Genomic DNA, 25,482 nt, shown 5'->3' with positions numbered 1-25,482 from the left:
CCCGCGGGAGGGCCCGCTCTCCCTTCAGCCTTCCCGAGGCTCCTCACGGCGCAGCGCTGCCCGCCCGGCCTGGCGTGCAGGGGGGTTGTAGGCAGCGGTGGCAGCCTTCCTCTTGAAATCCACCGGGCGTTCTCTGCCTGTCCTTACGACGTCCCTCAGTTCCTCCAAGTTCGTCCTCTTGAAATTGAGAGTTTTAGTCGTGGAGTTACGTGTTTTAGGTGCTCTTGACTTGATCCTGATCAATTCATAGCTGCTGGTACCAATGTTATCAAAAGAAGTGTGGCCAGCAGGTCGAGGGAGGCGATTCTGCCCCTCTACCGCTCTGGTGAGACCCCACCTGGAGTACTGCGTCCAGCTCTGGAGCCCTCAGCACAGGAAAGACATGGACCTGTTGGAGCAGGTCCAGAGGAGGGCCATGAAGATGATCTGAGGGCTGGAGCACCTCTGCTATGAGGAGAGGCTGAGAGAGTTGGGACTGTTCAGCCTGGAGAAGAGAAGGCTCCGGGGAGACCTTATTGCGGCCTTCCAGTACCTTAAAGGGGGCCTACAGGAAAGATGGGGACACACTTTTTAGCAGGGCCTGTTGTGATAGGGCAAGGGGTAATGGCTTTAAACTCAAAGAGGGTAGAATTAGACTGGCTAGAAGGAAGAAATTTTTTACACTGAGGGTGGTGAAACACCGGCACAGGTTGCCCAGAGGGGTGGTAGATGCCCCATCCCTGGAAACATTCAAGGCCGGGTTGGACAAGCTGAGCAACCTTATCTAGTTGAAGATGTCTCTGCTTGCAAGGGGGTTGGACTAGATGACCTTTAAAGGTTTCTTCTAACCCAAACTATTCTATGATTCTATGAGTATTTCCTGGTACAACTTACAGATGATTCAGTGAGCCGTATAAAGCCAGGAATAGTGGTAAAACGCGTAATAATTTCTCCTTACCATGGAAAACGTGGTTTCCCACCCGATTATAAAATATCGAACTCTGACATGATGATTATTTATGAATGCTTCCTTGTCTACAAAGGGAAGGAGAGCAAAATGTTTGCCTTCCTTAACTGTACTTTTGATGAGAGGTTTTGTATTTGAACAGGATCATAGCACAAGTTACGGTGCCATAAAATCAACAAAGTTGGCTCTGAGCAAGTGTCTGAAAGGTCAGAGTAACAAAGAGGAGCGGGTAAAGCAATTCCTTTCTGAAATGCACCTGTTTCATTTCGTGCTTCCTTGTTTCTTTTTTGTGTAAGCTGTATGCAACTGTACTAAAGAAAATACTGGCAGCTATCCAAAATGATTTCAGAAGGATGTGCTGCTATCGGAGGATGTTCTTAAGGATCTAAAACAGCTTTGCAACAAGGCAGGTACCATATTTGCCAGTCAGGACAACGGGGATGCCAAGACACCGAGGACTTAAGCTGGTCTTGGCTCAAGCTGAAGTGGATTGGGACAGTGGTGTCGCGGCTGTTTTGAGAAAGCAGGCTCTGATGGATTTGTCTTTTTCTCAGTAGTCCTTATGAGAGAAACACTGGCTCCCCAGCTGTTTTGGAGGGCCGAGGTCAGAGACATGTGGAAATTGAACAAAAAAGGTCAATCTGTGTTTTCTCAGACATCTGAAATCCTGACAATTCTTTCTTTGTCAGACTAGTATTACAAGGCAATGAGTGTTTTACTGAGTAATTTTCTAGAGGGATACCAATTTGGTTTTAAGTAGTGTTTTCTGTTTTTGTTACTGATGTTCCCAGCAATAGAAAACATACTGTACTTGTTAAGTGAATTAAAAAGGGTATTATGCTAATGAAGAGTATGCAACGGTATTTGTTTTCTTGAATTAATTTCTTCTGTATAAGCTAATAGTCTCCAATCATACTTAAATACAATTTCTCTCAACTTACTTTTGTCCATATTTTTCTTGCTTGAAAAACCATTGTGACTGATAATTCCCATTCAGCAGAGCTATTCCTTGTCTTCTGAAAAAGCCTTTCTTTTAGCTTGACTTCTTTAATTTTGAATCATAGAATGAAAATACTTTTTCCTTAAAAAGCATTTGAAAGCATATGAAACACTGTTCCTGAGTAAATTCTGGCAGTGTTAAGTCTTGAATTTTCTCGGAATATCTGGCAAAAAAAATCTGACATCTGTGCGGTGATGTTGCCATGTAGTGTAGACAGCAGTGGCATTTATTTTTGCTTCTGCATGTGTTCTGAATTCTTACGTTCTCAGATACTTTTATTGTGCGATTCTCTGGGTATAGAACCAGATAAAGTGGATCAAAGTATAGCTCATCAGTATTTCACGTACATGCACATTCAGTCTCTGTTCTTACACAAGCATGTACTTATATAAAGTGCTGTATAATATTTTCCAACTTTAAAAAGATTATTGGGTGTTTCTGAATACATAGATTTGGTAGTTGTTGGTGTATTATGATATTGATAGGTGAAATGTTCATTGCATTTGTTTCTTTGAAAGTAGAAGCCTGTCATTTTCTCAAGTCGATGCTTTGGATCATGTTATTGCAGTTGGGCTGAATACGCTAATTCTTAGTTAGGTGCCTGACTAAAGTTTTGTGGGTTTTTGTGAGCAGCTTCCAATTGAAGATTTGTGCAGCCTAACATCCCAGTCGCTAACTGTTTCACTGACGGCTGCGGTGCCAGAATCTACAGAGGATGTCCTCTTGAAGGGATTTGCTGTACTGGGGATGGAGGATGAAAGAATTGAAACAGCACAGCAGGTAAGTGATGCTGAATAATCTTCATGTTGCAGTAATTTTCTTCAGAGAATTCTGCGAGTTTCTGTGTCATTTGCATAGCTTTTTGTGGGTTTGTTAAATATTTTGGGCGGTTTTCAAGATGCATGAAGAAACTTGGGGGAGAAAAATCGTTGAACTCATAGCTCTTAAGTGACAGATACTTTTTCCATTTTGAGTGGAGTCTTAAGTAAGAGTAAGACACCCCTTCAGTAAGGTGGTGTTGCTTATAATAGAGAAGAATGTCATGCCCCTTCCTCCCTTTTCTAATGTGACAGCCTTGTGCTAGTGCAAATAAAAACAGATTAAATTCAGTCTTTCCCATTTTAATTTAGTGGAGGAATAGAATAGAATATTTTAGTTGGAATGAGAAATTATATTTTGTTTCTTTGATTAATAATCAAGTTCTGAAACATCTCTTTTTTAACAAAAGCTGACCTTCATTTCATAGATCTGATTTTTTTTTTTTTTTAATTGCCTGCATGTGATATCTGTGTTGTTCACATCATAAAATCTCTTCTAGTTCTTCTCCTGGTTTGCTCAGGTACAAACACAGATGGATCAAGATGAAGGTGCCAAGTATAGGTATGTGTTCTTCCTCAGTTCCTTGCACTGTAATCTCTTTAAACCTTGAAGGACTTCATCTTGTCTGTATAATGTTAAACATGCATTTGGATTCAGCTGGAGGGGAATGGGGGAATGTGTTGGAACAGCTGAAGCTTTCCAAGGCGGTATTCCCCACTCCCATCCTGAAGGCTATTGCCCTTGTGGCAGTTAAAAGGGACACAGATTTTCTTCTCAACTGCCTTGCATATTAAGATAGATTGAAACCAGTTTTGGCTTATAGACAGGGCTGTAGACAAAGGCAGTCTAAGAACTTTAATATGCCTTTTCAACTGCCGCTGCTATTGAAATGGCATCCTCTGAGGGCGAGAGTGTGTAAGCAAGTGTGCCTGCTAGTTATTTCTGCTCTCACCATTCAGTTTGCCAGTCGCTATGGCTGTGACTTTGTATCTGCATTCCCTGCATTCTTTGACACTTTGCTCAACTACGGTTTTGAGACTTGGGATTCTCATCTATTTTTGTCTAACTGGATTTTCCGTCAGGCTCAGAAGAGCCCCTTCCCACCGACTTCCGCCGTTACTCCTCAAGAGTCTGAAGTGCAGCTGAATGGCTTAGCCAAATCTGCTGATGGCTTTTACAGAAACTGGCCTGTGTTTTGAAATTTTGCAAACTTGCCTTCGGCCACAAAGAGATACTGCTGTATTCCTGTCTTCTGTATTTCTCTGCTTTTCTTCGGTCTGTCTCTTCCTCTCTTGCTCTGACATTTGAGGATGTGATGGTTCCTAAAAGCAGAGGTTTAGACATATACTAAGCCCATGATGAGATCATTAACAACCTAAAAAGAATACCACCCTTGGACTTTGTCAGCTTACATGTTCATAATAGCGCGCACACACACTAAAGTGTGCCATGGATGTGGAATGATGGTTTGTAGGATGGCCAATATGTAATTGCTTGCAGGAGACTGGAGGAGCAGGAGAAAAAGAAGTCAGTTCTTTGCCTGTTGTACACTAAAGTGTTGCACACAGCTACAGAGAGTTGTGATTTTACTTGCTGCTTTGTATGTGGTGACGTAGAGCTCAGAAATTTTAGCTGGTATCCAAGAGTAATTAATCTTGAATGATGTTTTAGTCAAGCTGAATGCTTGACTAAATTTAATGATCATTTAGGGTCATATCTACATTGAGCCTTAGACAAACTTGGTGACATTAGATGCTGGATCTATTTCACTTGAGCCTCTTCCAGTCCTCACAGTAAGTTTCGAACCCTCTGAATAATTTCACCTACTTGAGGTAAATTCCTAAATGGAAACTGAAAATTGTATAGAAGAGGAGACCCCAATTAACACTCCTGTTGGAAGCAAGGCAGGAAGAATCTGGCTGCTCGCAGTAGCCTCTATGTTTCCACTGTCCATTTGACAGTATTCGCGTGCTCTAGACTAGCTGTGGTGCATGCTGCTGCTTTCTGGGTAGACTTTGTATAAGGAATATCGGGGAAATGCAGTTACTGCAGTGGCTGTTCCAAACCCTATAGCTCTGTTACTTTTGCAGGTCACGGAACATCTGCTTATTGTGCACTCTTGCTTGATGCAAGTGCTCTTTTATTCCTGGAGAGGGAAAGGTAGTGGCAGTCTCCCTGCAGGCAGCTGGATTTGCAAATACAGAAAGTGAAATTTTACTTCTGTTATCTGTTGATTCTCTTTTTCTAGACAGATGAGGGATTACTTGTCTGGCTTTCAGGAGCAGTGTGATGCTATCTTGAATGATGTGAATAGTGCCCTTCAGCACCTGGAGTCACTGCAAAAACAGTATCTCTTTGTCTCCACGAAGACAGGAACGCTGCATGAGGCCTGTGAACAACTTTTGAAAGAGCAGGTAATCGTTGATGGGAGGATCACTGGAAACTTCTAAGATACTGTAAACGAAAGTTCCTTTTTCTCAGGCTGGGAAAACTTGTGAGCTGTGGTGGCAATCCGTCCATTTGCTTTGGACCTCATTTTTGTTGTGTTTCACCTGCAGCTAGGGTGTCAGGCTCTGTGCAGGAAAATGTTCAGCGTGTGTTGATGTATCCTTTAATCGAGAAGGGTGGCTGCCTGAAGGGAGCTTCTGTAACTAATGCCTGACAAGTGCAAACTTTATTGAGATTAATAATTCATATCACTTACAAAGTATTTTGAGCTGTTTATTGCAAGAAGAAAGATTATTTTTTTTAAAAATTATAAGCTTATTTCCCAGATGCTTTCTTTTTCCTCATGAACTGCTCCAACCGTGATGTAATGAACGTGTCGTCTTAGCATGACTGGATAAGGGAGAACTTTTAAAGGCTCCAACCCTGAAATACAGGTTTTCTGCAGTTCTCTGTAATACTGGTGACAGCATTGCTGTTTGTATGCAGTGGTATCTGTGGAATGCTGACAAACCTGTAGAATATATGTTTTTAAGTACACTATTAAGTGTAGTATCTCTTTCTCTGGTAAGAGAGAGGAAGAGAGCACTGCTGTATTCTGCATCTTTTGTTACACTTATTTAGTTGCAGGTCATCTAGAGTTAGTTAACACTGGGGTATGGCAAGAGCTGAAAGGGAAGCTGGATAAGTTTGTGTATATATATATATATGTATTTTTTTGTACATATATGTATATTTAAACTACTTGCTAGGTTGCTGATTTTCTTGTATTTATTATTTTTTAATAGTCAGAACTTGTTGACCTGGCTGAAAACATCCAGCAGAAACTTTCTTATTTTAATGAGCTGGAAAACATCAACACAGTAAGTATTATTTCACTGTTAGTAGTCTTAGAAAATGAAAGTGTACCGGTCTTTTGAACTTTGTCACCAACACTGTTACGTGGGTTCCTTACAATGATGCTTTGTCTTGTGTTCCAAAGAAATTGAATTCCCCTACGCTCTCCGTGAACAGTGAAGGATTCATTCCCATGCTGGCTAAGCTTGATGATTGTATTGCGTATATTTCATCGCATGTAAGTAACTCTATATTGGTTTTAGTTCAGTCTTAATAGTTTCAAAACTATATATTCATACTACTTTTGTGGTGATTTTTTTTTTCCTATAAAATATTCTCTCTGCCAAATATAGTAAGAAAGCAAAGATGACGGTTTATAAACTTCAAATTTTTTTACTGAATATACTTAATATTCTGCTTAATTTTTTAAAATATTGCTTTGTACAAACTAGCAATTCTAGCTAGTAAAAAGTATTTTAAGTTTTGATGAATTTTTGACTCTCTTATTGTTCATATTTAAAATGGATTTTTTTTATTTCTTTCAGCCAAATTTTAAAGACTACCCGGTATATTTGGTTAAGTTTAAACAATGCCTTTCTAAAGCTATGCACCTTATCAAGACATACACTGTGAACACACTACAGAACCTCACAAGCCAGTTAATGAAAAGGGTAAGGTGAATCAGTAAGTGGTAACTTGAGCTGTACTGAAATGTCTATTGTAACACTATAGAGTTTTCTTCTCTTTTTTAAAATTTTTTTGGGGGTGGGAGGTGTCAGCAGTTTTGTGTGAAAATAGGTCGGTCCTATACCACAGTATTTGTATAGATTGGCTGAGTTTCAGCTGAATCTGGCAGAGACCTAGTGATCCAAAAGATTTAAAAACAGTAATAGTTAAAAAATCCTGGGAGTTGAGGAAGGTGAAGGAGGTGAATTGAAGTAGGTGAACAGTAATGTCAGTGAAGGCCAGGGATGGATAAACGACTGAGTTAGAGAGGCGGCAACCAGCTGACCAGACAGTGTGCTTTCCTGAGCCAGTTTGTGCACCATAGCTCTGAGTTGGCTGTAGCGCACGCTGCTGTCTGTGTTCCCAAATGGGGAGGGTGCACAAGAGAAATACGGGTACTGTGGGGTCTGTTTTGGAGATGGATCGTTAGAGATGGAGAGGTTGCAGGGAATGCTTGAAGAATGAATACAGGAGCTGGGTCCTGTAGGATGAAAACAGTTGAAGCGCACCAACTCTGAGTTCATGGCATAACTCAGTATTATATTCCGGGAAGTATTTTTTGGGTGCTGTTGGTCATCTAAATATTTCTTTTTGATAAGCCTGCACTGCTTTGTGTAGCTGCAGAGAATAACTGTGACAGGTTCCTACTGTTTTTTTGGCGGTATCTTTTGGTTAGTTTTAAAATGTTGATGACGATGTTAGAGAGTTGCAGGGAAGTTAGGTGCTTTACTCATACTCTCTCTGGTGCTATTTAGGCATAAATGTGAGTAGGGAGGTTTTTTGGTCTCATTAAAATGTAAATAGTCTCGTGCTGCAATATTTTGGCAGAGGAGAAAGTGGAGGGGAATGCCTCTTTCTACCCACTTTTTCTTTCTCCAATTAATTGTTGTATGCCTTGTGCTCAGTCCTGTTACAGTCAAACTTGGTGTTATGAGGGATAACTGGTGAAATTGTCAGTTCTCAATTCTAGCATCTTTCAGACATAAAGAAAGGGATTTTAGACAACGTTCATGGAAACTTGCTAAAGGATACTCCTGGACTGAAGATCTCGGTTAAGTGGTGTTGAACATTTTTTATATTTGGTACCAAATTACTTTTTATTTAAAAAAGAAAGTAGGTTGGTTTGATGCCAACGGATTGTCATGACTGAGCTGAATTCAAGCAGAATTGAACATCTATGATAATAAGTATTTCTACAGCAAGAAGTGAAACCTCATTTCTGGATTTGAATTGCTGTTTAGCAGTCTTAAGTCAGGAAGGAGACCTCTTTTAGGAGTCAGATGACCTCCTCCTTCCCATTTAGATGGGTTTTTTTTGAATCTTTTGCATATTGGTCAGGAAGGAGACCTCTTTTAGGAGTCCCATTTAGATGGTTTTTTTTTGAATCTTTTGCATATTTCCCTGAAACATCTAATGTCTGCTTCTGCTAGAAGTGCGGTACTGGAACAGTGGTCTTTAGTTGTGATCAAGTGTTGAGATTTCCTATTGCAACATAACAAGAGGTCTTGTCAGGACTGGAAAGGGGCTGATGAGATCTCAGTGTTCTTTGTTACTCCTCACACGTGAGTGTTTGGAGATTTTGATCTGTGTTTGCAGAAGGATGATCAGGTTGTTCACAGGGATGAAAGTAGGAGGTGAGGAAGGTGGAAGAGTTTTCCTGTCCCCACCAAGTTTCAAGCCCGGTGGGTAAATTGGGTCTCTGCTTCGTTAGTGCTAGAATTTGTGTCAGTTTAAGCTGTTGGCCCAACTAAGCTGGGGAACCACAGGGGGACCTGCCTCAAAACTTGACGTTCCAGTTGAAGCTTGAATGCAAACTGAAACTTAGCTTCTCTGCCCTGGGACAGGCAGGTAAAAGGTAAATTTTGTTCTATTTTAGTACTACAGGTTAAGGAGCAACAATCAGTACTACTGTGGCAGGTCCAGATAAAATTGTTCTCTCTAATGGAGAATGCCATAATTACTGGAAGTGTTATTTTTGCTGCAGAGGCTGTTGGTTGAAACTTTTGTTATGGGTGCTGTTCTTCCATCTGGTTTTATCTGAGTTCTGAAACAGACATACCTTTTTAGGTGGAAAGTGGCCAAGAGCTGTCCCACTGTCAGTATAAACATAATGAACCTATACGCTGTTTTAGAACATAATTCTCTCAGCCATTAAATACTAGAGACCAAATACAGTATTCTTTTTAACCAGTCACTCGTCTCGTTTTTCAGGATCCTTCAGCTGTGCCAAATTCTGACAATGCCTTCACGCTGTTTTATGTAAAATTCAGAGCAGCTGCTCCTAAAGTCAGAGTAAGTACGCTGGTAACTAACTGTTAAAAAGGAAGCTATGAAAGTGGGGTTTGAATTTATTAGTAGTGTGAATGCAAGGGTTGCCTATTGTGCAAGTGTGAATGTCTAAAGATTGCATATTGTGTCCATGGAAAAATACTGCAAACTATTTTCCAATTATTAGAAAAAAATCGCTTGCTGATAATACTTTTTTCTTTTTATTGACTAGACTCTTATTGAACAAGTAGAGCAAAGATCGGAAAAAATGCCAGAGTGAGTATGTCCACGTAATTTATTTTCAACTAATTAAAGTTTTGAGAATCTTTACTTTTGTTTAAATACTGTTTAACACATTATTCATTTATAAGAAATTTTTAAAAATTGGAATTATATAGACCTGAAAGAGGATATTAGAATGAATATTATGTTTACCAGAAAATGAGCTTCAGGATGTAGTTATGTTTTAATTTCTTGGCTAGGTATCAACAAGTTCTCAATGAAATCCATCAATGTTACCTCGACCAGAGGGAGCTTTTGCTTGGTCCAAGTATCGCTAGCACCGTTACAGAACTAACCAGTCAGAACAACAGAGATCATTGTGCTCTGGTAGGTAAAGTTGTCACGTGTTGTGAGGGTTTTGTTAGATTTTAATCCCGCCTTCCTCAAGTAAAACGTGCTTATTTAATTCAGTTGTTTACATGCAGAATTGTCACTTTTGTTTGTGGTTTTGAATCATTAAAATTTTCAGGTAATGCATGTTTTGTGGAAGATGATTCTGTAAAAACTGCTACAAACGTCACAAAGGGGTATTTGCAAAAGCATAAAGTGTGGTTACTTAAGTTTCATCAGAAACAAAAAGGGAGAGAAGTTGCACAATGAGATTTATTTGGCTACTAACATCTTTTCAGTCCTTCGTTGATCTCAGTAATTTTGAATTTCAAAAAGCTTCAATTTAATCATAGCTGTGGTAGTAGTAATAATAATAATAGTACTACAATATATAGTATAATTCTATAATAATATCTGTAATACTTCCTGTGGTACTGATTCAAGGAATAGTTTTATAATCAAGTATTTGTATTTCTGTGAATACAGGTACGAAGTGGTTGTGCCTTTATGGTCCATGTATGCCAGGATGAACACCAGCTTTACAATGAGTTCTTCACAAAACCAACACCAAAACTGGAGTAGGTGGTACATGCTGGTTTTGTTTTCCTGCATGTTGTGTTTACTGTGCTGTGATATAGCAGACAATGTTAGATGGCAAATAGGGTTGTACTGAAGTGGTTTGGTAAAAAACAGTAAGAAAAAAAGCTTTAATCACTTTATGTGTCAGAATTTGATGTTCTTTTGTTTTCTTTTTTCTTCAAGCGAAGCTGGTAGTTTACATTCTCCATAAATAAACTGAGTAATGTAAATGTACTGTAGATGATCTGAAAGAGATAAAGACAGAGTTGCTTTGGAAAAAGCTGTAGAAGTTTACAGTGTTGTAGCGCTCAGCTGTTTTTGTACTGCCTCTGTGCCAATGGTTTTCAGTCAGTTGCAGAAGTGCCTTTCGTTTACTTCAGTGTAAAATTAAGACGATGAACTCCTGCCATTTTTCATCAAAGATTTAGTTCGTGAGCTGCCCTTACTGTCAAGGCGTGTGCCTGTGTGTGGGTTCGAAAGGATGGCAGGATAGTGGACCCGTGACAAGGACAATATCTGTACCTGCTCTGCCTAGATCTAGAAGAGGGACAGGTTGTTGTCTTCACATGGTAATCGCATGATAAAAGTATTCTATGTTTTTTACAACAGAGCTGTAATATTAGAGCAATTGTGTAGATTATGCCCCTTCTCCAATTTGCTGGTATGTTTTAATACTGATACTTAATTTTGAAATTTGGGCAGGTCATGTTCCCTCTATCTGAAGTTGATAAATAAAGTTTATTCCTATTAATATAACTGAGACACTGGTTTTGAGTGTTGTATTATCTTAAAATCAAGTGCAGCTTGAGTTAAATAAGAGTAACCTGGAAAAAATACTGCCCACTACCCTCCCTGTCCTCTGAAGCTAAAGGAAAACAACGAACGCATATAAGCCAGAGTAGGAGCAGACTCTCCCGAGAAATTGAGGTCTCATGTGTGACATATAAGCCAGAGTAGGAGCAGACTCTCTCTTTCCCGAGAAATCGAGGTCTCATGTGTGTGATGTTCAGGATTTGAGGTGACCTAACTAAATTGGCTTAAGAACTAATTTAGCTATCTCGGACCAATCCTGAAGTAAACATCCCTAAGTGAAATCAGTGTAAAATGGTGGTCAGACAGAAATTGTGTCGCTATTGCTCGTCACACCAAGAATGAAGAAAAGACTTCTGATTATTTTTGAATCTTGATGAAAAATAGTTACTCTCTCTGTAAGAACTTGCTTCCCTTTTTTTGCCTACATCTAGATAAAATATTTGGAGGAAAACGTTTCAAGTAGTTACTACTTTATTAGGGTTTTTTTTAGCTGCATAATAAATAGCCTTATTTTTTTCTGAAGTGCTGAGGTGCTCTGAAGACATAATAGCTAGATGTCTGCATACAGATAGAGTTTACCAAAAATCTATCCAAGAGTACAGATCTCAGACTGAGTATTGTATTTAATAGTAAGGCTGTTGAAACTTTCTTCTTTGTGTCTACTTTTAATGTGGAGAGTCACTGTTTATCAAGTTACTTGTAAAGCTATAGAATACAACACAAGAGAGACATTAAAAATGTTTCTTCTGTGAGTATTATTTGTCCATACTCTGAAAGGAACTGGAGTGTCCTTGTCCTATAGTCAGACATTCTTTGTGAATTAGGAAAAAAAAAAAACAGTGCCAAAACCTCAACAACTGTACCAAACTGTAAATACTTAATCTTAGTGTTTAAATTTCCAGGTCTAACTGTGGAATTACTTGAATTTTCAGCTACTGGCAACAGCATTATTAGCTGATCTGTGATTAGCGAAGGGAGCATTGAGAATGGCAAAAATGCTTAAGACACCAGTATCATCCATTTTAGACAAGATATGCAGCACTTCGAACAGGAAGGAAAAAAAAAAAATCAAAGTGGAATTGCATTGATACTGTAACTTCAGTTAGATTGGAAAGTGTGCTCTCCAATGCTTTTTGTTTCGGGGTTGGTTTTTTTGTTAATTTTAAAATGGATTCAAAGCTGTACCACCATTTCAAGCAGTTGGTATCCTAAATCTCTTAAAGGCTTTGTAGGAAATTAGGGGTTCATGTTTTAAACAGTCCTTTCTTAAGTCTTCTATGATACCATGTTGCATGGTTTTCTCACCCTCCTTTTAAAATATCTTTGCCATAAAATAATCCATGTTTGTGATAAAATTTTGTTTTGGTATTGTGGGATCGTGAAAGTGTTTTGCTTTGTTTCGTTTTTCTCTTCATAGTGAGCTCTTGGAGAAGTTATGTCTTTCATTGTATGATGTCCTGAGGCCAATGATCATCCATGTCATTCACTTAGAGACACTTTCTGAACTCTGCGGGATTCTCAAAAATGAGATGCTTGAAGATCATGTACAGAACAATGGTAACTCACAGATGGAACCTGTTTGTTTTTAACTGTCTTCTTAACTGTTAAAATTATTAAATTGCATAGGTAAAAAAATTCACTAGGGTTTTTTCATTCTAATGGGTCTTAAACATATCAAAGATGAGGTAAGGTTATTTTAAATAAATTATTTTTTTTCATTCGTTATAGAAAGGTATGTATTTATGGTTCTTTGTATATCTTCATTTAAATTAATATAGCAATGTTTTAGAGTCCTGTTTTCTCTAGGTTGTACAAATGCAAACAAACATTCACCCAGTGCGTATACACGCACCAGGATTGATTTAAATGGAACATTTCAAATGAGTGAATTGCTTTGCTTGACCCTGCTAATGCATCATCTCTGTAGAGCTTTCTGCGTACATGATGATAAAACAAAGGAATTGTTTTATCATCATTGTAAACCTGATTAACATAATGTTTCCCAGACTACAAATTGTAACTTTGAGCAGAGGAGTTACATAGCTGGTAGAGATTTTGGAGTTTTGGAAGTGTTCAGAGCTCATAGTCTCATAGAAGTGAGCTGGCCATCAGAAAAAAATCTGGTATCTCATTTCCTTATGACCAATGCGTGATGGAATCGTTTCACAGTCTTAACCTTGCACCAGACGATTAACAGAAATTATACTTGGTAGCTGGTATATAACACAGTGTGGCTCTCTGTCTCTGAAGCTGTGCCAATACTATGAAGAATTGCTCATTTTCCTGGAAGTAGGATTGTAACACTGTAGGGAATGAGCAAAAAATGTTGGCTAATCTTAAGAAGAGACTTTGTACTACTGAAGCTCAGGCTGATACAATAGTTCTTAAGTTGGACATGAGCTACTTTGGATCATCTTCTGGTAGGTAGGTAGATAGTTGAGTTAGCTTGTCAGCTCCCGACAGTCACACTGCAGGCGTTGGCTGTGATAGAACCAAAGCGCGTTGGTTTGGTGTCTAGGCAGAAGTGCCACTCAACGTACCCTGGTCTCAGATAATCAGAATGCTTAATTCTAGTGTGGCATCTGATGTTATCGGTGTGAGATCACGTTTTCACAACCTAATGAAAATTTGGGGAGCTGAAGCAACGGCAATATGGAGTTCTGTAGTTCCTTGTTTGTCACAAATTTGTCTGCATGCCGCTGTTCCACAAATAGTCTGACTTCATCTGCTGCAAGCCAGTTTTGTGACAGTTCTATATGCGATACTACAAACTTTTGTGTCTATAAGCTTGTTTTGTAATGAAATTAACAAACATATGCCTTTTTCTATCTTTGTCAGCTGAACAACTGGGTGCATTTGCAGCTGGTGTCAAGCAGATGTTAGAAGATGTACAAGAGCGTCTTGTCTATAGGACACATATTTACATTCAGACTGATATCACGGGCTACAAGCCTGCTCCAGGCGATCTTGCATATCCTGACAAGTTGGAAATGATGGAGGTATAGCATCAGCTTTTTTATTGTCCTTGATTGGTTTTTTTTTTATGTGCAGTATATGCAATTGTGCAGTATAGCGCTTTCCAGATGGGGTTTTCCAGTTCTCAGGTGTATTTAGTATTACTGGCATTATCAAATTGGCACCTGCTGATTAAATTATGACCCTAAGCTAGATGTAAGAGAACACTTTATGTCAAACTTAGTGAAACTGGCGATAATTCTCACAGTTAACAGTTTTATCTAAACTTGAAGCTTCTAAGTTTTCTCTTGTAAAAGTAAATTTTTATTTACTTTGAGAAGTAGTAGGTATTACCCAGTGTATTTTCTAGTTGAGCTGGAGTTGAAGAGAAGCTTTAGACAGGCACAGTTAGCTGCACGTTTGTTTTCAGAATTACTCATCAACTAGTGTTTGGTACACATATGTGTACTCTATGCTCAGACAGTGTGAGGGGGGGACTTGTTCATATTTTTAGTCATTCCAAGCCCTTTAAGTCAATGTTCCTGTTGAAAGGAATCAAGCTAGTTCTGTTTACTTTAAAAGGTTAATACTAAATTGATGAAAGATTTCAGAATGAAATTACTCACAGAAGTAAAAAAGTGGCTGAGGAAAGACTTCGCTCTAGTTAAAAACTAATTCAAACTGCATTACTGCATTGTAATGCAACTGAAAAGTAGCATTGCATGGAAGGGATCAAGCATAATAAATATCGCTCCCCCCCCCAATAACTGTTGCCATTAACTTTATAATAAGATGCCCAACCTGTCAAAGGATTGAGTTGACTAAGAGCAGCAATTCTGACATCGACTGGCAAGATGCATGTTTTTTTTTCTCTAATCTGCTTTCTGTCTGTCTACCAGAATAGTTGGTGGTGCTTAGAAAATTGTAGGACTTGTTTGCAGCTGACCAGTCGGTAGAGAAGCTGTTGTTTGGCTTCAGAATCCGAGCATTACTTATACAAAATGAAGCAGCTCTATAGATATATATATATATTTTGCTGTGGGCCGTAAGAGATCAACATTGTATAACTGTACCTTACTGTGTTCAATTTTTGCCTGCAAACAGACAGGCTGCGAGAAACTTCTTAGTACTGAACTCACATTGCTATAATCTTGTCTTTATACATGTCTAAAACTCTTATTATGTTACAGTTTATGCTTTGGTGATTATAACAGATATTCCTAGGTTTTTACGAAAGCATTTATAAATTCTGAAGCTAATGAGTTTGTAGAATAGTTGCCCTTCCTACTGAAAGTTTAAGGACTAACAGTCTTTTGATGAAAAAGCAAAAATAATAATTGAGAAGCCCACCACAAAAAATGCCGCTAGATGGGATCCCTCCATTCAGAACAAGTCGTGAGCAGAACTTTTACCAGTATAATTGTTAGGAGTGCCAGTTTGTTTGTTTGGTTTGGTTTTTGGTTTTTTTGACAAAATTCTGTGAATAGAACTGGATAAAAAAATGATTGTGAGAACTTTTTAATGTTAGCTATAACTTCTGTAGGCAAGCAATGCAGATACTTAGCCTACACAAGGCCTTATTTTCTAACTAGAGTCCTATGGCCATTCAGTTAGGAAGAAGAAGAAAGTGAGTTTTACAGTTCATTCTAAATCAAGAAATTGCGCCGCTCTTCATATGTCCTCGTAAGACTCCAGTTTTTGCCTGGCTTGAGATTCATTTTGCTCCTTGATTGCTTTTAAACCTCAAAACCTTGCTATTTAGAGAGACCTTGTGTCTGAGTAAATGAATTATTAAAATGTTAAAAGCACAGGGCAGAAATATTTCTTGTGCTGTTCTACTCAAATATTAATGCAGTTCTTTGCCCATTCTTGCTGCCGCTCATTGCTTTGAAGCAGACCAAGTAGTGAAAAAGGTTGAAGTGTAGAAGTGTTGAGTTATGTTAGGGGAAAGCTTTTTGTTGAACTCCTGCAGGGAATAGAATAGAGAGTACTTTGGGTTCATCTGCACATGTCATTTTTAAGAATAAAGCCATCACAGAAATTACTGTATGAAATTCAAGTCAGTGTTGAATTGGGCTCTCCTATTTTGAGCTTTTCTTTCTAGGTGGCCTGACTGGTTATTATTTAGAGATCAGTAAAAACAGGCAAAATGGAAGGAACAGTACTTTACACAGATCTGTGTAATATTTGTGAATCTTAAATTAATATTGAAATCTTTTTATGCTACTTTTTTGGAAACACCTGTGTATTTCTTCTAATGTCTTTGAAACACTGGGGAGCTCAGTGTATCCAACTCCTTTTGCAATTTAGTATGTTTCTATCTGTTGTAATCAAAGCTCTGTAATGCTGCTTAAATTAAGGAGAAAAAAAATTATTTTTTGTGGTATATCTTCCTCTGCAGCAAATTGCACAGAGTTTAAAAGAGGAGCAGAAGAAGCTGCCATCCGAAGCTTCATTTTCAGATGTCCGGCTAGAAGATCCCGAGTCCTGCAGTTTAATTAAATCTGGTATGAAATATATCTCTGTTGTCAAATTAATGCATAAAGCTCACCGAGAGTGAGCATTAACTTGAACCATTAGTGAGAACCTTGCATGTATCTTTAAGGGTTATTTTCCTAGAGAAATTCATGAGAGATTTTGAGAGGTGAACTTTGTCTCAGGGTTCTTAACCTTTTATTTTTTGAATGAGAAACAACTTAATCTTGTTCTTTTGGTGACGTTTCTTTGTGTTTCCAGTGCAATCCATTCTGTGAAGCAGATGCTTTTGTAGCTGACAGCATCTACTGTATTTTGTATAAAACTGAGAGTCTGTATTCTCTACTGCAAAGTTGCCCTACTGTCACGATGTATACTTAAGGATGCTTCTGTTTGTTAGCTGTGCTAAGATGAGAAGGGTGGTTTGGTGTGTCAGGAATGTCTCTTAATTGAATGCTTTGAGCACCTCGGAGTGTCTTCGTGCATGCCTTTACCTGGGAAGGGGACTTCTTCCTTTGAGTGTGTTTCCACTTACTTGAAACCAGTTAGTAATTTTAGCTATTTACAATAATTCAGAATATAGTCCTTGACTTATTAAATATGTATTTTTAATATTAATAATTAATATTATATAATTAAGTACCTGTAAATTACAGTAAACTGGAAGCAAATTCCATGAAATGTGGCTCTTTTGAGTGTTACAAGCCTTCAAATTTTTGTCTAAGATCCATGGAGAATTTCTCCCTTTATTTTCTCATTGTTCAGAATGGTAGTGTTATGTTTCCCAGCAGCATCTTTCTCAGCTCTTTGTCAGTTGTTTCTCATATTCCTTTTGATTACCTGGTTTCTTGCTTTTGGTTTGCAAGGCCTGCAAAGTTCTTTCTGGCTGTTTCTTGCTGGACTCCACAAATCCCATTGAGAGTGGATTTTGTCTTACTTCAAGCCAGGTGTGTGGCATTAACAAGTCCTGTAAATCCCACCTGCATTCAGGAGACGGAAGGAACCTATATAGCGTAATTGTAAGATAAGTGTCTGAGATAATTGGGGTTGTTTGCCCTTCAAAGGTGCCTCTTTCCCATTTCAGTGCCTGCAGGAGTAGCTGAAGTGACTAATAAATAGCCTGGGAATCTCAATCTGACAACTAAGGTCTTGCTTTCTAATTACCGTGACAATAAATTTATTGTTGCAAAAGGCAGAAAGATATTGCTGAATTATTTTAGACAATTCCCATATTGATCACATAAATGCTTCCTAAGTGCTTATTCCTTCATTAGGTAAAACTTTAAAAATTTTACTTTTTTGAAGGGTTGCTAGTTGGAGTCAGAGTTCTGATGCTGTTGACTCAGCTGTTTCCCAGGATTTAAGGACAAAATGAAAATACAAGACTTTTGTCTGTCAGGTGGTGTGAAAATCCATTTTAAACATACAGAATTATTACAAAGGTTACCCTGGAGGAGGACTTTTTTGTGTTTACAACCCCCTCATGACAAATTCGGTTTTGCCGTTATTTTTGTGGTTATTAACATGATGTTTAAACCCCACACTTTCTGCAGCTGTTTAATCCATGTAGGATTATCCTCAGCAGGATGGTTTTTTTTGCATGAAGAAAAAAAATTGATGGAATGTTGGGTTTTTTCGCCCTCTTTGTTTGTGAGCATCTCCTGTAGTTCCACAATGACTATGTTTTTTTTTCTGTTTTCTCTTATACTTTTTGTTTTTCAGTAATTGTTTGATCGTTTCAGCTGTTGAGCTAAGTAGTGGGGTTGACATTGGAGACATGGCTGTAAAACTAACTCATTAAAAAAGGTCGAGCTGGGCCGTTCCTGAAAGTGAATTCATGTGTTTCACAGCCACGTGCTCTATACACATTAGAAATCTAGTACTGACCTGCTTAGAAGGAAAAAAAAACCCAAATCTAACCTCTTTGGGTTAATATGTCTTATTACTGTGGAGTCAGTATAAAGTGCAGTTGATATTGCAGTCTGCTTCAGTTGAAAGGACAGATGGACAAGTTTTTCATGTTTGTATTTTACTTTTAAACAAGTTCAGCAGAATCCCTTAATCCCAGGCACCAGACCACAATTTCACCAGCAGATCTGCATGGAATGTGGTATCCTACTGTCAGAAGGACCCTAGTGTGTCTCTCCAAACTGTACAGATGTATAGACGTATGCAATAATTTCTTTATCTAATTTTTTTTAAGTGAAGTTAAGAAGTGTGTAGCACCATGTCTAAATATTTTAGTGTAAATTAGGAATGGACAATTACTGGCCTCTGTTATCTCTTAAGTCTTTTTCATGCTATATTTATGTAAACAAGTTAACTGACAAATTTAGGTCATTATTTCCAAGACAATTTTGTATTTGTAGAAGTAGAAAGGCACTGGTTTTGTACATCTTTCTGCAATAGCAAAAGCAATGTACTTCAGTGTCTGCTGCTCAAGATACGTATGGCACCAAAGTTGAGGAGTGAACAGGACAAGAAAGAATAGAAAGTTCTGCGTCAATTACAGAAAATGATCTTTTTGCTGAAATTACTGGGTGAATGTTTTTCTTGCTACATGCTTTGCAGGACATCAGACAAGGTGATGTTTCTCTTCTTTAAAAATGGTGACTCTAATATTTCTGCATTTTGGAACGGTTCTCAAATTTTTTTTGTGGCACATCTTTTTCACCTTCCAAGATGTAGGAGACTTTTCCAAAGTTTAAGACAGTAGGAATCTTCATGTCTAACAGAAACAAAAGTGGTGTTTACTTCACAAGTATTTTGAGACTTGCCCTTTAGAATCTGATTCATGCCTGTCACCTAATAGCATAAAAGGCTAAGAAATCTCTGAGAAACGTAATACGAGTGTTTTTGCTTTTCTGTATATGTTGTATCTTTATTAGATACATTTAATGCATTTCAAATTATCTTTGATAGGTGTTATGTGAAACTGCTGCCAAGATGCTATTTGCTTAAAAAGAAGCTGGAAAATATTAATACTTTATTGCTTAATATGTCAATCTCATTAAAGATAAATGAGTATTTGCCCTTGTTTTCAGCTAGACCTTTGGAGATGAGGTCGTTGTTGCAAGTTTGTTTGCAACTCATTTATAGTGTATCTGCACAGTGATTTATTTATTTTTTCACTGAGATATTCTAGCATAGAATCGTAGAATGGTTTTGGTTGGAAGAGACCTTTAAGATCATCAAGTCCAACCCTTAACCTAGCACTGCCAAGTCCCTCCCTAAACCACGTCCCTCAACACTACATCTACACATCTTTTAAATATCTCCAGGGATGGTGACTCAACTAGCAGAACTGCCATGCCTTGCCTGCACCCTCTAGGTGGGAGAAGACCTGAATGAAGTGGCACTGGCAAGCCTTGGGGCAGTCAGGGCTGTCATGTTCTATGTTGGAGTGCTGGTGGAGGCGAGTTGTGTTCCTACGGCCAGCTCAACCCTCTGATCCAGTTGCTGCAGCTCAGTGACTTACTCTGTGTCACCGGGGCCATGGCAGCTGGTCATGTTTGTTTACTAACCTGGCGCAAACCTGAGGTAATTTGAGTTTGCTTGGGGTTAAGCGCACTCGGATGATCTCACGTCTATTGCAGGTATAAATTGCGCACACGCAGATAGTTACCATGACACACGAAGTGTCTAGCCGGGTTACCCAGTAAGCATCGTTCATGCCGTTAGCTGTGAATGCATCAGGTGTCACCGACCGTGTCGCTACCTGGGTGCAGATTCAGAGCCGGAGGGTGAACAGGGCATGTCTGACAAGTATCCTGTCTAACCAAGTGCTGTAGCAAACTTTTATGTATGAAGGCTCCATCCTGTCTTATTGTGCTTAGTCGACATGTTTGTAGCTAACTGGTGTAGAGTTTTATGTGCTGGTAAGCCCATCCTTCACAAGCCGCCGCTCTTAAATCCTGCTTAAGTTTTGCTAACACCTTTTTTTTTTTTTTTTTTTTTTTTGGTCCGATTTCCTCATCCCTGCAGAGGGCAGTGTTTCAGGGGTTATCGCAAGAGGCCTTATCTGCCTGCATCCAGTCGCTGCTGGGAGCTGCTGATTCTATCAGCAAAAACAAGGTCAGAATCAGTCCTTTGGGTATGATTTTTTTTTTTTTTCTTTTCTTTTCCCTGTGTACATCTAAAGCCGTGAAGCAGTTGTTCAGAATTGTGTTGAAATCCGAGTGAAAGCATGTTCCTCTGCCCCCAGAGACCTGATGGATTTGCCAGCTTTTAGTTACGGTTAATGTATTGTAAAGCACAGATAATGATTCACATGCTAACCTATCTGGAAAGGTGGAATACAAATCACAGCAGTTGCATTTACAGGCAGCTCTAACTCTTGTGAATTCAATCAAGTGATACCCAAAGAAAAATTTTGCTGGAAGTCTCTGCTCCCTGTATTGCTTTTCATTGCCTGTTACTCTCTTCTCTTTTTCTCTGCCTCCATTGTTTGAATTTTCAAAAACCTAAGTATTAAATTCACTGGGAAGATTTGTTAAGTATTCTCTGCTCAGAACTGTCTGTAATCAAAAGGTTGGATCTGATGCGTTGCTCAGAATTTGATGCAGTTTCATCAAGTCATTTTAACTTGAAGTGTTACTTCAAGTAGTTGGAGTAAACATTTTTTCCTGTCACGGTTCCTTTAATACAAATGCAGTAGGAATTTTTTAATTTCTAACAGCCAGGAAGTTAATTTAAAAAAATTAGAAGGCAAATCTTTGTAGGCTAAAATTGTTGGATTTGTAGAAGCAGTAAACATTGACTAATGAAAAAAGTTTTAGTTGCTATGGGAAATGAAGAGCTGTTTTGAAGTATTTCTTTTGAATGTCCTTTGAAAAATATCTGTGAAACATAGTATCTTCAAAAAGAAATTCAGACCGCCTTTCCTTCTAGCTTGAGCAGATAACTATTTCATATGTAATTGATTAAGAATTCTACAGTTAATTATCCATTCCAGCACTCTATATCGGGTCAGCATTAACTTAAAGTATTGCAGAGAACCAAACTGATCCTGCAGTGAGCCATGAGCAGGTTAGCCCATGACTAAGATCTGTACCACTTTGTTCTTGATGCATGTTAATTTAACATTATCTGGTGAAGTCATACATGTAAGAATAAAAAAAAAAAAAAACCCTCAAGAAATCCTTCCACTACTTATTTTTAGTAAACATTTCTGTTTGTTAAAACTGCAGACTTAAATCTGATTTCTTCTTTACTGTGTGTTTAACATTAAATCAAGGAAAGTTCCAGCTTGCAAAAGCAAATTTGAATTCTTGAGTCCTCTTCCATTTACCTCAATGAGCCATGAACTTCAAAGATTAAAAGCGGCATGCAGTATAAAGCACATAGCTACAATAACAAGCAGTGCAAAACTGATCATCTCAGTGGTGTGAACTTGGCCTTGTTTTTTCTTTGTGTCTTTGCTGTACCGTTTAGAAATTAACTAAGCTTTGTGTTTAATGGCACGAGAAAAATGCCTTGTAAGACCTTTGCACAATAGCAGTTAATGTTTCTGTAATAACCTTGATTATTTGTCTGTTTGGCTGTTTTTTAATCATTGGAATGATTAAAAAACTTTGAGAACCTCATGTTTTTCAACTATAAATTATATGAATTAAGTGAAATAATTCCTGGCTCTTAAGAAGAATAAGTTTGTATCTTTCAAATAACGGATGTCCGTACCTGATGTGGACATTTAGTAATCTAATTCTTCTAAGAAATGTGAATGAAGTCTGCTTCTGTAGAGCAATGTGTTAGAAACAGTACAGAAGTGGGATTTGTTGATCCCAGAGTGTCGTTAATGGCACTACAGACTAATGGAAAAAGCTTGTTAGTAAGATTATTAGTAATAATTTTGTTATAGGAAGTAACTAATAAAAGTGGAGGTGTTTGAATCTTTGCTCTTCATTGAATTGTTTTTTTACACGTAATGCATCTTCTTTCTCTTGTTGTGCTGTAGACCCAGGTTGATGGACAGCTTTTCTTAATAAAACACCTTTTGATTCTTCGTGAACAAATTGCTCCTTTCCACACTGATTTCACCATTAAGGAAATTTCCCTGGACCTTAAGAAAACTAGAGGTACTAAACAGTTGCTGACTACAGATTGGGATGGGATTGTCCTCCCATAATGTGCCAGCAAAAGTTCTGGGTTTGTTTTATGTTCACTTGCAATGACCTGTATGCTTGTTCTAATCTCTTGCTTTGTTCTTCTCTTCTCTGAAAAAAAACCCAAAACCATTCTCTTAATAAGGGCGATTCAAGATGCATCTAACACGTTCTTTATCTTTGTATGAAATGCATTTGACTGCTTTTTGCTGCTGACCTAACTTATTTATTGAGTCTTTTTTAAGAACAGCTCAGGAATCTACATTTCTGTTGCACAGAGATGTCTTTCCCCTTTTCTGACCCTTTAAAGGAATATCTTTTGTTACTGCTGTTTAGCAGGTGTATTTACAAATACATAGTTGACTTGCCTAGAACAAATAAAGATTTCCTAGACTTTTCTGTGAGGTTTTGTTTGGGAAAGGATTTCTTATGTTGCAAGTTCAATAAGCAGTATTGTTGAATAGTTTAATGTAGCAACCACGTCTGTTGTAGGAAGGGAAAATGGAGAGTAGTGGCCATGGTCATGATTTTTAAAATGGTACTATGGTTCCTTTGTAAAATGCAGAAAAAAACCTCTCAGTACAAAAGTTAACAGGCGTGCACTTGTCAAGTTTATAAAGATAATGGGAAAACTAATTGGAAGCATGTCAAGTTTCTCTTCTTCCATTCCAGAAGAGAAAGCTAAAGAAATAGCTTCTCTTTCCTGCCATCTAATACGCTGCTGTTTTAACTCTGAAGCAAGCAATTCTTACACTAACCATTTCACCTGTTGCATTTGAACATCAATGAAACCTCCTACCTGTTGAGTAGTTTCTAGTTGACTGGAGGTTAAAGGGCAAATACATCCTTTTGGTGTCTTGTTCTGGCTGACACACAACTTTGTTCTCCGTCTTTATTTCATTGAATAAATTTTTGTGCCAGCCAGTGCTTTGCAGGTGGTAGTGGTAAGTAATGGAAAACACTTTTTTTTTTTTTGTATTGGGTGGTGGTGGTGGTATTGAAAAGATGTACATTCTGCTTAATTCTTAATGTAGTGTAGCATAGGCCGGTAGGGCTTTTATATTTGGGTTGAGTTGTAGAATAAAAATAACATGGCTAATAGGGAGTTTTACTGTGTTGTAGCCAAGCTGTCTGCACATAGATTTAAGATTTAATTTGGGATTTATAGACAAAGGGACACTGCTTGATGTAAAAGTCCTGCTTCCACGCAACTCATTTTAAAGCAGTATAGTTCTAAGGTTCTTGTAACTGAAGTATCCAGTGGGGAGAAGTGACTTTTCACACTGACTAGCTCATAGGCTTCTAATCAAGAACTTAGGCTCTTTTTGGAATCAGTGAAGTTTCTGGGAAATAATTCAGAGAACGAAATTAATCTTTCTCTGCAGTCTCCTTTAACTGCATCAAAGTGCAGATTCTTAGTTCAGTGCAAAGCCTACATGCCTAGGTACCTGGTGTTCCCTCTTCGTGTAATGCCTTTGATAGCACTTCTTTAACTCCTATGTCTTGTTTCCCTCCTATTGTTTTATAGAGCAAGAGGGGCACAGAATTGCTTTTGAAATGAAAAAAAGCAGATGGATGTGTGGGATGATAAATTAATGATATTGGGGCAACAAGTCATACGAAAAACTGTGTTGATAATTTTCTTTTCCCCCCAATCTGACTAGATTTTGACAACATCTCTTTAACACAATAGGAATAGTTTCAGTATCGTGTTAATTGCAGGCATTTTTACAACTTCTTGGGACTTCTGCAGGGACTATAAACATGAGTGTATATCAACCTTGATGTTTTGTTGTTTTGTCGTAACTAAAATAATTAAGCACAGAAGAAAAGAGTGGCAGGTCTAAGTTATTTCATGCAACTGTACTTGGTTTTCCCAGGCAACATGGGCCAAATTCTGCATATTGTTCTTTAACTGCTTAATTACATAGCTTGTGTAAAAGCCTTTCATCTGTAGATGTAGTTACAAAAGGAAAAGAGATCACATAATTTGTGTGCCAATAGCACTGTAGCTGGTGTCAGTCAGTTGTTAGGTTGATGTAATGTATTTATCCATTTAGACTGTGCAGCTGTTAAGTTTACTGTAGGTGCAACTGAAAAACAGTGCATCAAGCTTTGTGTGCTTCTGTGCACGTGCACTTGTGCACCCACACCGAGCAGTAGTGGAATCATTAATGTTATATTCCTAATCATGCTAGGCCGTTTTCATGAGTAAGTGAGTGATTAAGGTTTTTAATTCCTGGAGCTGAATCCCATTGACATGCAGCATGAGTGACTTTCTGATTCACAGATGCAGCATTTAAAATCCTGAACCCTAAGACAGTTTCAAGATTTTTTAGACTAAACAGCAACAACGCCTTGATACAGTTCTTACTGGAGGTAATATGGATTCTTATTGCATTACGAAAAATTTGGTCATTTAAGCGGGTGGTGATCTCTGGCGTATAAAAAGGAGAGATTTGTTGTCTTCTGTTCAAGGGTACTCCAGAAATCAGAGAACATTATATCGACTCTAAGAAAGATGTAGATCGTCATCTGAAATCGGCTTGCGAGCAATTTATTCAGCAGCAAACCAAACAGTTTATTGAACAGCTGGAGGAGTTCATGACAAAGGTACAAACATGTTGTATGTTCATTGACGTAACTGACATATTGGTAGGACAAGGGAATTAGTATTTAAATTGGGTATAGAAGTTGCTAGTTCTGTCTGATTAGCTGAAGATGATGGCATTTTCCATTATAAGGTTGTGCTTCCCTTTAAGTTCCGGCAACAATTTTCCAGGCATTTTTGAGATTAATGGATTAAGGGAACATGACATAGGATTTTTTCTTTTTAAAAGCAGCCCTTATGCTCTTCAATCAAGAAGCTTTAGCGCTTCATTGAGTTGAAACAGGTCTGTGTA

The 25,482-nt window shown here is 38.2% G+C and overlaps 1 protein-coding gene across 1 annotated transcript in view; it reads left to right on the top strand.

Moving 5' to 3' along the window:
- Window positions 1-25,482, top strand: part of COG3 (component of oligomeric golgi complex 3) — a 31,050-nt gene that overhangs the window by 529 nt on the left and 5,039 nt on the right. The window contains exons 2-19 of the mRNA XM_009881125.1: window positions 2,580-2,726; window positions 3,265-3,326; window positions 5,014-5,179; window positions 5,999-6,073; window positions 6,193-6,285; window positions 6,593-6,718; window positions 8,985-9,065; window positions 9,274-9,317; window positions 9,524-9,650; window positions 10,140-10,231; window positions 12,463-12,602; window positions 13,884-14,044; window positions 16,402-16,507; window positions 18,519-18,643; window positions 20,460-20,549; window positions 22,432-22,552; window positions 24,870-24,958; window positions 25,058-25,192. Of these exons, the coding sequence (XP_009879427.1) occupies window positions 2,580-2,726; window positions 3,265-3,326; window positions 5,014-5,179; window positions 5,999-6,073; window positions 6,193-6,285; window positions 6,593-6,718; window positions 8,985-9,065; window positions 9,274-9,317; window positions 9,524-9,650; window positions 10,140-10,231; window positions 12,463-12,602; window positions 13,884-14,044; window positions 16,402-16,507; window positions 18,519-18,643; window positions 20,460-20,549; window positions 22,432-22,552; window positions 24,870-24,958; window positions 25,058-25,192 (1,980 nt within the window). The remainder of the gene's footprint in view (window positions 1-2,579; window positions 2,727-3,264; window positions 3,327-5,013; window positions 5,180-5,998; window positions 6,074-6,192; window positions 6,286-6,592; window positions 6,719-8,984; window positions 9,066-9,273; window positions 9,318-9,523; window positions 9,651-10,139; window positions 10,232-12,462; window positions 12,603-13,883; window positions 14,045-16,401; window positions 16,508-18,518; window positions 18,644-20,459; window positions 20,550-22,431; window positions 22,553-24,869; window positions 24,959-25,057; window positions 25,193-25,482) is intronic.

The sequence above is a fragment of the Charadrius vociferus genome, unplaced genomic scaffold, assembly GCF_000708025.1.
Source record: "Charadrius vociferus isolate BGI_N301 unplaced genomic scaffold, ASM70802v2 scaffold210, whole genome shotgun sequence".
NCBI lineage: Eukaryota > Metazoa > Chordata > Aves > Charadriiformes > Charadriidae > Charadrius > Charadrius vociferus.
Note: the sequence above shows the minus strand (reverse complement) of the source record. Positions and strands in the feature narration are given on the sequence as shown.